Source organism: Ochotona curzoniae, unplaced genomic scaffold (assembly GCF_017591425.1).
Source record: "Ochotona curzoniae isolate NIBS_2020 unplaced genomic scaffold, NIBS_Ocur_1.0 contig_3255, whole genome shotgun sequence".
Lineage (NCBI taxonomy): Eukaryota > Metazoa > Chordata > Mammalia > Lagomorpha > Ochotonidae > Ochotona > Ochotona curzoniae.
In genome coordinates, this window is record NW_024465777.1 from 3,612,581 (window position 1) to 3,625,573 (window position 12,993).

General features: G+C 47.1%; 1 protein-coding gene across 3 annotated transcripts in view; it reads left to right on the forward strand.

Moving 5' to 3' along the window:
- MACO1 (macoilin 1) overlaps positions 1-12,520 on the forward strand; it is a 71,151-nt gene extending 58,631 nt beyond the window's left edge. For all 3 annotated transcript variants that reach the window (XM_040979592.1, XM_040979594.1, XM_040979593.1), the window contains 3 exons: positions 947-1,067; positions 3,056-3,230; positions 10,878-12,520. In XM_040979592.1, coding sequence (XP_040835526.1) covers positions 947-1,067; positions 3,056-3,230; positions 10,878-11,080 — 499 coding nt within the window. In that variant the 3' untranslated portion in view covers positions 11,081-12,520. The remainder of the gene's footprint in view (positions 1-946; positions 1,068-3,055; positions 3,231-10,877) is intronic.
- Positions 12,521-12,993: the final 473 nt, after the last annotated feature.

Sequence of the window (12,993 nt, forward strand, 5' to 3'; positions counted from 1 at the left end):
TCTCTGTTCTTTCTCATTTTTTAAAAAAAGTTTGATTGATTTGAAAGGCAGAGTGATAGAGAGAAGGAGAGACAGAAAGATCTTCTATCCACTGGTTCACTCCCTGAATGGCTTTAGAAGCTGGGACTGACCAGAACAAAGCCAAGAGCGTCTAAGCCGCCATCTGGTAGCAGGAGCCCAGGAACCTGCGTCCTGCTCCAGGGAGCTGGATCAGAAGTGGGACAGCCAGGACTCAGGCCACTGCCCATGTGGAATGCTGATGTTGCAGGTGGTGGCTTAACATGCTGGTCTCAAAAAACTTGGTTCTTACTGCAGTTCTGTGACCAACAAGCCTTGATGATGTTGAAGTAGAATTATATCTGTGGAGCCTCAGTTTTCTCATCTGGAAAAGGAGAGTATACCATACGTTGATTCAATGATTGAAGAATTTAGTTCCCCACTCCTGTAGGGAATAATTATTTTTGGTAATGATAATTGTCAGAATTATCAAAGCCTAGGGAGAATGAGTGCATTGAACCAAAGCTAAAACTGACAGGCCCTAGCATGTAAGAGAAACACCAGCTCTGCAGTGTAAGTGCACTTGGCCCTCTGCTTCCCTGGTCTGGACCCGTGTGGTTAGCCAGCCACGGGTAATAATATCTGACAGAAATTGCATCTGTACTGAACCTAGGCAGGGTTGTGCTTTTCGTCGTTGTTCCCCAAGCAGTAGTCTAACAACCATTTGAGCGGTATTTCCATTGCCTTGGGTCAGAGGTGATGTGAGGTGTGCAGGAGGAAGGTGGCCATGGCCATGGGCTATGTGCACTAATACCATGCCTTTTTATGTAAGGGACTTAAGCATTGTCAGCATTGATGTCTGCAGTGGGGGAATTCCTGGAACCTGTTCCCCTGGACAACCATAGCCTGTGGTTTTTAGTATCCCTTTGCTTCCTTCTTTTTTCAAAAGGGGAGAGTGCACCGAAACCTTACGGAGTCGCATCCGAGAACTTGAAGCAGAGGGCAAGAAGCTCACGATGGACATGAAGGTGAAGGAAGACCAGATCCGAGACCTAGAGCTCAAAGTTCAGGTACATCAAGCTCTGGCCACTGTGTTGGAGTGTGGAGGGTGCACCTCTTGAGATGGGCCACATAGCATTACCCCTGAGACTCCGTGTGACATGTGGATCTCAAGCTCCTGTCCAGCTCACTTCAAGTTCTATTTAATAAACCAGATTTGAATGCAAGCTTAGAGGTCGGCATTTCCTGGATATGTTTTACACCAGGGTTTGTTTTCCTGGAGATTGGTTTAACTTTTTTGGGTTACAGGCCAAATCATTGACTTGAGGAATTTACATGTCTCTTCTTAGTCCTGTCCCTCTGGCCAGGAAATGGACCCTCTCAGAGGATCTGAGTGTTGCATGTTGTGGTCCTTAGTTGTACGTGATGAGGGAAAGTTCCAGTGCTGGGCATGTGGCCACTCTGAGGGGTGGTCTGTACCCTTACCAGGCATTGGGCTTCAGTTTTGTGAGGGGACATTTAGGACTCAGGCCCTGTGTTAGACAGTTAGAATGACTTGTATCGTGTGAGACTGTTAAGAAATTGCTAGCAGGTCAGGAGAGTATGGTAGATGCCTTGGAGGGAGAGCCTGGCCTGTGCACTGGGGTGGTTCAGAGGTGGTGGGAAGGGGAGGGTTAGTGAAGAAGACTTTGGAGTAGTAGGGTAACATTAGAAGCTCAGCTGGTATCATATGAAAAGGGAGTCCAAGAGTTGAATGCAAGAAAGAAAACATTTTTTAGGGTAAGCAAAAGTGAAACGATTTATTGGATCATGAAATAGGGAAAGACTGTGTAAAGCAATGGAAAGAATCATGAAGTGAAAATAGTAGAAAGATTGGGGAAAGTACAGATATTGTATTATAAATAAGGAAATAATACTTCTAACATACAATAGCTAATTAAAGAGAACCAAGCAAAAGATGTAAACAGATAATTCACCAAAAAAATATAAATGACTCATCAGAAGGGTAAGAAGATACATCCTGATCAATCCTGAAGACATGTAGATTAGAATTAGGTCTCCTTGTCTCCTGTGACACGAGCAAAACATTTCATGAAAAGAGCAGTCTTAGTGAGGTTGCTGTGGCAAGGACCTCCTCTCTGGCTGGCTGGAGTGTCGCTTTCTGCAGGGCACTGTGTGCTTGTTCAGTGTTTCCTTCCTCGGTCCAGCCTCAGGTGGCCAGTGGTCAGTGGACAGCACTGCTTGTGACAGCAACAGGAAACTTACAGGATGGGAAACAGTCTCAGAGATTTATTTAGATCATTGTGTGTATCCAGGCAAGGATATCTTACAACCTTTAAAAATATTGCTTTCAAAGAGGAATTGAGATTATGTTTTTAAGAACCCTGTTTATAAAATCTTTTACATAGTAGATACTATTCCATTTAGGTTAACCAATATGCATGTGAATAAAACAGACAAGAAAACTTCGAAAATTTTAGTAATGGATTATGAGATGCTTTCATTTCTTACTTGAGCTCTGCAGTTTTAAATTCTCCAATATCTGTCTTTAAATGGAGAAAAATCAAGTCTGTACATGTTCATTGGCTATATTACCAATTGTTTGAAGCAGGCTTATTCTATAATTTTCTGTGTCAAAATAACCAACATTTTTACATATTTAGTGCAGGTTGACAAAAGAGCAAAAGAGTTTTTACAAATTTGACTGCAGTATTTGCAACTGACCAGCAAGGAATACATTCTCTGGTTCTCAATTAGGCTTACAAGAAACTAGTTTAAAGGCAAGATCCCTCATTACCTAGATACAGGCCCTGCACTGGCCCCACAGAGCTTGTCTGCTAGATGGTGTCGGATATGCAGGCCACCCTATGGAAGCTTCCAGCACTTTCTCTGAAGTTGTGAGCCTCAAGTCCTTGACATGTCAGAGTACTGTGTCCTTGTGGCCAAATCAAGAATAGTAGGAATGAATTTATGATTTCAGGCTAATTTTTACAAGGCTATGCCCACACTAGCTTGTAGCATTCTATTTTGGTGGTACTGATGTGGATGGTTTTGACAGGAGCTTCGAAAGTATAAGGAAAATGAGAAAGACACGGAGGTGTTAATGTCCGCCCTCTCCGCCATGCAAGACAAGACACAACACCTGGAGAACAGCCTCAGCGCAGAGACGAGGATCAAGCTGGACCTCTTCTCAGCACTGGGGGATGCGAAGCGGCAGCTCGAGATTGCCCAGGGTAAGGAGTCGGCGAGCCCCTGCTGGACCTGGGGCAGAGCCTACGTTGGAGAGCACACCTTCCAGGGCTCTGAGTCAGAGGGCATTATAGTTTCTTAAACTCAAGTGGTTTGGTAGGTTCCTTACATGGAGCTGGAGTCCCTGGGGTGGCTGTTTGGCCTAATACTTTGAATGCCCATGTCAGAGTGCCTGGGTTTGAGTCCCAGCTCTGGTTCTGATTCCAGCTTCCTGCCAGTGCACACCTGGGAGGCCGATGGATCGAGCAGATGAGTCCCTCCAGTCATGTGGGAGTCTTAAGATCAAGCCCCAGCTCCCAGCTTGGTCTGACCCAGCCCTGGCACTATGGAAATATTTGGGGAATGAGCTGACAGCTGGGAGCTGTCTTCTCCCTGTCTCTCAAATAATTAAAATTTAAGAAGCAAAAAAGAAAAACTTGTTTTTAAAACATAGATTGTTGGAATCCCACATTAATTTATTCCACAATTGTATTCTGAGATGTGAATGGTTAGGTGCAGGGTCTACAGAGAATGTCCTGTGTTACAGAACTCACAGTGTTGAATGGTCGCCCAAGGGTGGCAGGAGGGCAAGCTGGGTGGGTCCTGTGAGGGCACCAAGAGAGGCAGGGACCAAGGCAGTGTGGGGACTTAGAGAGGGCCATTTCCCCAGGGAGCTGACGCTGGCCAAGCTGGGGCTTGCACTCTGAGGAGGGGCTGGCCCAGGGAAGCAGCGGTGTGCTAAGTGTGAGCATAGAAACCTGTCAGTGCAGAGGAAGCAGAATGGCCAGGGCCTCGCAGACCCTGCCATATGGTGAGGGTAGCTGGCGGGAGCAGTAGTGGGAGAGCTGGCGAGCAGCCCATCTGCTTGGCAGCCACCAAGTCCTACTATGTGCCAGGCTCTGAGAGTCCCTGAGGATTTGGGGATGGAGCCCTGGCCAGGAGAAATAGGGAGCAAGCCAGCTGGGAATGTGTCGGATGGCAGGAAGTGGAGGGATGATGGCAAAGCCAGTGAGGCAGAGCTGTGTGCACTTTTGACGTGTACGTACAGAAGGTCCCTGTCGTAGGCAACACTGGAGCAGAGACCACCAATGTTTCAGTCACTGGGAACAGCAGAGTCCTGAGGAGGGAAGGCGCACTGCCCCTGCCTGGCAGCCGCCCTCAGCAGCCTGAAGGCTATAGACAAGCTGACAGAACAACATGAGTTTCATGCAGGAAAGCAAGGAGCCGCCTCATCAGAATGTGTGATTAATGGAGGACTGCAAAAACATTTTGAAGTGGTTGACTGGAAGGAAAGGAATGTTTCAGTAGGGACTGGCATCTTGGGCGCCTCGGGGGAGACAAAGCTGAACATTGCAAGAGCCTGCTGGTGTCCCTGTGGGGCACAGTCTCCTCAGGGACTCCCTTACTCCGTTGAAAAGTGTTGCATATCACAAACCATGTATTTTTGTTTATTGTTTTTCTAAAGATTCATTTTTACTTGGAAGGCTGAGTTAGATTTTCCATCCTGATTTTGAAAGTTTTGTTCTGTTTTTTATTAGATTTATTTTATTTTTTTATTGCAAAGTCAGATACGCAGAGAGGAAGATCTTCTGTTTGATGATTCACTCCCCAAGTGACCACAATGGCCAGAGCTGTGCCGATCTGAAGCTAGGAACCTGGAGCTTCATCTGGGTCTCCCATGCAGGTACAGGAACCCAAGGCTTTGGGCGGTCCTCGACTGACCTCTTAGGCCACAAGCCTGGGAGCTAGATGGGAAGTGGGGCTGCCAGGATTAGAACTGGTGCCCATATGGGATCCCAGCGCATTCAAGGCAAGGACTTTAGCCACTAGGCCACCATGCTAAGCCCAACACTGAGTTTTTACTTGCCTGGTTTGCTGCCCAATGGCTGGAACTAAGCTGATCTGAAGCCAGGAGCCTCCTCTGTGGATGCAGGGGTCAAGGATTTCGGCCATTCTCTGCTGCTTTTCCAGACCATAAGCAGGGTGCTGGATCGGAAGTGGAGCAGCCAGGATATAAGCCAGCACTGATATGGGATGCTGGAGTTTACTATGTCACTGCGCTGGCCCCCAAAGAGGATTTTTTTTAATGTACCTATTAGTAAAGTGTATGTACCTGTTAGTACTTACTTGCTGTAAATTAAAACTTAAAGCACTTATTTTTTTAAATGAACAAATGCGATATGCCAGTGTAAATAACGTGCTTTTGAAAAATAACTTCTCCCCCGCCAAAAAAATATCAATGAGAAAAGTGACAGTTTTACATTTAGCAAATATCTTTAATGTCTGGCTTAAGAGGATTGTTCAGTTCTCACCTCTGTTCATTCATCCTTTTGTAATTTCACAACACTCATAGTTTATAGAAGGTTCCATTTACACTCACCACAGAAGGAGCGCGAAGCAGCAGCAGACAGCTCCGTGTTCCTCGGCAGGTAGTCTCTGTGCTAGAGGAAATAGAGGCTGAGAGCCAAAAATACCAGAGGAGAGACGAGGCTCCTTCCTTGAGGTGTGCAGAGGACTGTGAGGGCGGGGAATGCTGGGGCAACGCTGTCATGTGGAAGAGGCAGCTCCTAATCAATGGAGCCATTCTGAATCTATTCTCTAGGTTTCTGGAGGAATGGGGTGACATGTCCTGGCCATTTTATCTTTAGAAATACTGCAGTGGCAGTTTGGGGTGACACTGAGTGGAGGCAGAGGCCAACTAGGAAGCAGTTGCTGTCTCCTGGCTACACAGGTGATAGCTATAGGGAAAGGGGCTGGTCCAAGCAGAGGGGAGGGCTCATGGAGATGCCTGAGCAATCCAGGAGCACAGAGTCGCTAGAACCAAGGATGAGATCAGACTAGTGGCAGCAGTGGCGAGGGTGGGTTGGCTAGGGGCCATGATTTGGAGGTACTCCCAGAGCCCCAGGTGAGGGGTGTTCATGGTCAGCAGGAATGAGGCCTGCACTCAGCCAAGAGGCCAACAGCCTTGGAAACAAGGAGGTGGTAAGTCGGCAGGCCCACTGGAGTAGCTTGGGCTGACCTGGGTGATGGAGCGGGAGGTGGGGTTGAGAACCAGGCTGTGGACTCAGGTATCGGGGTCCCTCGTCCCGTGAGATTCTTTGAAAAGTTTATTACTGGTGACTTCAAGGGTAGTTACAAAGAAAAAACAGTTACAGCAGTTGTAAGATTTATTGCAGCAAAGTGAAAGCAGCTACAGCCTAGCACTAGCGATAGCCTGATAGCCTTGAAGTGATAGCCTTAGCTCTAGCTGCGTGCCTGGACGAATCTTCTCTTTTAACTCTTTTTTTACCCAGACCTTTTTACATTACACAAACCAATCGATACACAGCTCCTCACATCATGCGGTAAGCACACCAATCATGACTTAGGTCACGTAGCTTCCCTGCGTGCTCGGCCCAATCCTCAGTAACTTCCCAAAACCTGTTTACCACCTTTGTGCCATGAAGCAAAGACCAGCAAGTACCATCTTTGGGGCGCGGCTCCGTTCTCCACACTCAGGGAGAGGCAGGGGATCCCTACAGGCCCAGCTTAGCTCTCAACTCCAGCTTCCTGCTAGTGCACGCTCTGGGGGCAGCAGTGTCCTTGGCATCACTGTGGGAAACCTGGGTTGAGTTCCGGCTCCCAGTGTCTGCCTGACCCAAGCCCTGGGGAGTGAACCTGCAGGTGGAACACATTTATGTCTCAATTTTTTTTAAAGGCAAAAATGAACAATGTTCTTGGAATCCTGAGTCGGACCATATTTTGAGTTTTTCCCCTGCTTGGCTTAACTCTGCGTTGCCCAGGGTACCATACTTGGACCATCTGTCCCTGTAGCCCTGGTCTCAGAATAGCCAAGAAGAGTGCAGCTGCCCAGCACTGCTCAGGACCAGAGCTCACAAAGTAGGAAAGGAACCACAAGCCCTGCTTGTCCAGTGCGCTAGAGGTGTTTATATGTTGCTGATTAAAGAAATCAGATGTGAATTCACATGGAAAAGGCGATCACAGCTTCTGTATCAGAGGCCACCAGGTATTTAATCATCTGAGCCTCAAAGAGCAGCCAGGACACTGATGCCAGCGTGAAGCTTAGTGGGCCTGAGCGGGGAGGGGCAGCTTCCTTCTGCTCGGGCCGCTGCCTTTCCTCCCGCCTCCCTCCACTGTGAGCTGGGAATCTTCTAAAAAAAAATAATTTTGGAACCAAAATCAAATCCCTTATTTTTCTCTTTCCTAGTTTCTATATCATTTGATTCAAGTTGGTGCCAAAATGTTTTTTTTTTTATCTCTAGTGCATGTTTTAAAACATACACCACCAACCTCTCTTACATTCCAAATACAATACCAGGTTTTCTTTTTCTGTTCTGAAAAAACTTTACTTATTTTTATTGGAAAGGCAGCTTTTACAGAGAGAAGGAGAGACAGAGAGGGAAAGATCTTCCACTTCTGGTTCACTCCCCAAGTGGCTACAATAGCCAGAGCTGAGCCAATCAAAAGCCAGGATCCAACTACTTTTTCTGGGTCTCCCACGTGGGCGCAGGGGCCCAAGAATTTGGGTCATCCTCTGCTGCTTTCCCAGGCCACAGGCAGGGAGCTGGATGGGAAGTGGAGCAGCTAGGACACAAATCAGTGCCTGTATGGAATGCCAGCAGCACAGGATGGAGGATTAGTGTGCTGTCCCACTGCACTGGCCCTATTACCAGGTTGTTTGTCGGGCCATGAGAAAACACAATTAAAACCTGGTTTGGTTTTTTGGTTTTTGTTTTTGTGTGTGTGTGTGTTTGGTTTTTTTTTTTTTTTAGCACTTAAGTTTCTCAAAGGCCATTTATTAGGAAGCCACAGAGCAGGGTGGATATTGCCTGGACCTCGGAACCATGCGGTCCTGATTTAGTCATAGCTTAGTGGTGTTGAGCAAGAAGCACAGCTTGCAGAGCATCAGCCACAAGGGAGAGTGGTTTGCATCAGCAGGGCTGATGGGCACAGGCGACTGTCGAGTGAGCAGCGCAGGAAGTGTGTTAGCTCTAGAGCCAGACCACGTGCAATTGAACTGGCCATCTACCTCGAACAAGTCTCTGGGCCCTCTGCCTTGTTTTCCCATCTGTAGGTGAAGAAATGTGAGAATTCGCACCTGAGAGGGTTGGACAGCGCCTGCCCCCGGTGCTAGGGACTCTATTACCATTAGCACAGAGAACCTAGGAGGAAGGAAAGGTTGGCGTATGTTGAGAATGCAGGAGTTGGTGGGGAGTTGACTTAGCTGGAAGGATGAGGAAAGCACCACCGAGGAAGAAGCAGCAGAAGCATCAGATGTTAGACATGCGGAGAAGCATGGAAAGGGAATTGGGGTGGTGCTTGGTGCTGCAATTCAGTCGCCACTGGGGTGCCCTCACTCCATGTCAGACCAGCTGGCTCAAATTCCAGGTTTTTGGTTTGTTTGTTTGTTTGTTTGTTTGTTTTTAAAAGAATTATTTATTTTGTTTGCAAGGTAGAGTTACAGAGAGCGGGAGAGACAGAGTTCTGGTCAGAGCTCAGCTAAAGCTGGGAACCTGGAACTCCATCAGGTCTCCCACATGGGTGACAGGAGCCCAAACACTTGGGCCATCCTCCACTGCTTTCCCAGGAGCACTAACAGGGAGCTGGATCAGAAGTGGAGCAGCTAGGACAGGAACTGACGCCTACATGGGATGCCAGCATTACAGGTGACAGTTCACTGCACCACATTGCCTGCCCCTCTAGCTCTGCTTCTGATCCAGCTGCCTGCTAATGCCCGTGCTTGGGAGACATGCTGCCTTACATGGACACCCTGGATTGAGCTCTGGCTGTGGCAGGCATTTGAGATGTGAGCCACTGGACAGATGATCTCTTGCTCTCTCTCTCTCTTTTTTTTTTTGCTGTCTACCTTTTCACATAACACGAAAATAAGCATTTTAAAAGAGGGAGCAGCTGAAGCCGGCAGGAGCTAGTAGACTCAAGAAACAAGCACAGGGCCTGGCACAGCAACCTTGTGACTAAAATTCTCACCTTGCACATGCTGGGATCCCATATGGGCACCAGTTTATGTCCCAGTGGCCCCACTTCCCATCTAGCTCCCTACTTATGACTTGTGGCCTGGGAAAGCAGTGGAAGATAGCCCAAAAACTTGGGACCCTGCACCCGCATGAGAGACCCGGAAGAGACTCCTGGCTTTGGATTGGCTCAGTTCCAGCCATTGTGACTACTTGGGGGGTGAATCAGCAGATGAAAATCTTTCTCTCTATCTCTCCTCCTCTCTGTATATTTGACTTTCCAATAAGAAATAAATAGATCTGGGCCTGGTAGCGTGGCCTAGCGGCTAAAGTTCTTGCCTTAAATGCACCAGGATCCCATATGGGTTCTGGTTCTAATCCCAGCAGCCCAGCTTCCCATCCAGCTCCCTGCTTGTGGCCTGGGAAAACAGTCGAGAACGGCCCAAAGCTTTGGGACCTGCACCCACACAGGAGACCCGGAGGAAAGTTCCTGGCTCCTGGCTTTGGATCGGTGCAGCACCAGCAATTGCAGCCACTTGGGGAATGAGTCATTGGACGGAAGATCTTCCTCCCTGTCTGTCCTCCTCTCTGTATATCTGACATTGCAATAAAAAAAAATCTTTAGAAAAAAAAAAGAAAGAAATAGATCTTTTTAAAAAATTGAAATAAGCATGGTGAGGGAAGCTATGCTGGGAGCTGGCCTTTGTGATGCTGCTGTAGCTGCCAGCAGAATTTGTTGTGGGCAGTTGGTCTGAGGGGTATTGTGCCAGGTGGCATGTCTGGGCAAGCATCTGGGGTATCATGCCTGACTCCCTCCAGGACAGAAGACACAGAGTTGGCATCTGCAAGAAACTTGGGGGTCAATTCTTGAATTCTACATTCCTTGGTCTGACACTAGATAGTCCAACCTTCTAGGGGGAAAAAACAAAAACAAAAAAACACACACATATCTCAAGAAGTAGGACCATAGGTCACACTCTGCACGTTTCTCTTTTCTGTCTTTCCTTCCTTTTTGGTTTTTTAAAGATATGTATTTATTTGAAAGACAAATTTCAAGCGAGAGGAGAGAGAGAAGAAGAGGTATCTTCCATCTGCTAGTTCACTCCCCAAATGGCCGCAACAGCCAGAGCTGGTCCTGTTTGGAGCCAGTAGCTTCTTTTGGGTCTCCCATGTGGGTCCAAGTTCCCAAGGACTGTTTTCTCAGGCTATAAACAGGGAGCTGGATTAGAAGTAGGGCAGTTGGGACTTGAACCAGCACCCGTATAAGATGCTGGCACCACAGGTAGAAGTTAATATGACGCAAGCACCCTGAGCCCTTCTTAAGCTCTCAGAGGTTCCTGCTATGTTTAAAACTGCTTGGGTCACACCTTTGCAAGCAGAATGTCTTTTTACTTGTACCACTGATCTGGCTGCAGGCCAGATCCTGGCCTCACCCCAGTTACAGCATTCTGGAACCAAGAAAGATTTTATGTTTTTCCACAGTTGGAGGATAGGGGGACAAACCACAGGAAACAGTGCATGGCCTACTGGTGTCCAAGGTATGTCCTGAGGCCCTTACAAGGAAAAGTCAAGTCTGCCTTTACGGACTGCCAGGCTGGGGCCATTCCCACTGTGCCCAGGAGGCATTGTGTTGGCCGAGCCAGTACTCTTCACTAACCATGGGTCTTTGATTTTTTTCAGGACAAATCCTTCAGAAAGACCAGGAAATCAAGGACCTCAAGCAGAAGATAGCAGAAGTCATGGCCGTCATGCCCAGCATCACATACAGTGCTGCCACCAGCCCCCTGAGCCCCGTCTCCCCCCACTACTCTTCCAAATTTGTGGAGACCAGCCCCTCTGGACTTGACCCCAATGCCTCTGTTTACCAGCCCCTAAAGAAATGAAGGCCATCTGTGTGTTTGGCCCCATTTGGTTACTGGAAGGCATTGCAAGGGAGTGTATCTGGCAGTCAAGATAAAACAAAAAAAAAAAAAAAAAGAAAAGAAAAAAACAAACAAAAAAACAAGTTTATATTGTATTTTGTGGGACTCTGTATGTTGTCGTTTTTCAAAAGGGGGGGGAGTTAACACCCAGGTCTGACCCGAGCTACATCAGTTTTCTTGTAAATTTTTAGAAGACCTCACAGAACTTCGCAGTTTATTTTTCTCGGCCAACACATTAAAACCATTCTTGGATTTCAAGTGGCCAATTTTGCCTTTTATGTATTCGTACACATAGTTTCCTCTTGGAGAAAAAAAAAAAAAGCAAGTTTTTGCTTCTTAGCCCTTTGTTTTGTTTTGTTCTTAAAAAAAAAAAAACAAAGCAGCACCATTGGATTCACATGGGATAATAATGAAAAGTTAAGCTTTTAGAGTAAAAAGGAAATAACCCAAGACAACTTTGATTTCCTAGCCATATTAAAGATGCTTGATGTTACAGAAAACGAAACTGATTGCTCCTCCTAGGACCTGTCCTTAAAGCTGAGGACAGCTGAGTGAGGAGACGGGCAGTAAGGAGGCCCGCTGGCGGGGTCAGGGCTGAGGGGTCTGTGTTCCCTGGCGGGGTCAGTCCTGGAGAGGCCATCAGCTGTTGTCTTCATGGGGCCTTGGGAAAAGACATTTTAAGAGGAAACGTAATCGTTTAGCCCATTTCCCACCTCCCCAACTCTGTGCCATCCTCCGTCTTATTTCTATCTGCCTAGCCGTGGATGCTGCTGGGACCCTGGTGCGTACCTGAGCTGGCTCCCCAACAGCAGCTGCATCTGGCGCCTCTAAGAGGCCCTGTGGCGCTCTGTGCTTGCTCTGAGGAAGCATCCAGGTGCTGCTGGCTGCAGTGTGTGCAGACACTGACAATGGCCGTGAAAACCGCGGTGTTAACTGTATTTTCTCCACTTCTTATCATCTTGTGTTTGACGATCTTAAAGAAGCTTGACAGTTCCTCAGCTCTTGTGCCAAGGAGATTTTTGTTTTGTTTTGTTTGATAAAAAAAAAAAAAAAACAAGCTCAAAGACGTGCACAGAAAGCTTGGTTTCAAATGTGTATTATACATGAGTAGAAAAGTGTTCACACAGCAACTTCCGGAAGTATTGAAGAATCAAGAAGGGGTCGGGGCAGAGGAAGGGGAGAGAGGACAAAGCAAAATTGTATTTGGAAGCTAGGAAAAATTAAGAAGACAGATTTGTCTTGCCTCCTTGTCATGGGTCCTGGAAGGACATGGTCCCTCTAAATTTTCCTGCTAATTGGCATGTATGTTTCAGTTAAAGCAAATTAAGTAGAACCAGCGAGTCAGTAAAAACAAACATTACAGAAAACCATCCTTCCAATTACAGATCTGATTTGGGGATTCTAGCTTTAGCCAGGTGTGCATGTTGCCGCCATTTGCATTTTTGAATCATCCTGTGTAATTGTCACCATGAACGTGTTACTTAGAACTGTCATACATCTTTCCATCTTCGTGGGAAAAAAACCTTGGAAAATTGTCACTGACTTTGTGTTGAGGTATCCCACATTTTGCCGCCTTTTGGGACACTATTTTCGTTAAATACTTGGTCTTGGCTGCCTTTTTAATTTTTTTTTTTCCTGTGGGGTTCAAAAGAATAAACATTTTTCTTACGGATAAAACTAGTTTTCTGCCTTTTTAACTTTTCAGGACGGCACAGCCAGCTAGAGTAGTGATCAGTCTTGTTCTGTCTTCCTCAGCCCCACCTGCGAGCTTCGGGGCTCGGAGCGGGTACAGGAGGTACCCACATCGTTCTCCAGAGGATTTAATGTCTGTTCCCCCCCTCCCTCCCTTCTACTCCTTCTCCCTGCTCTGGCAT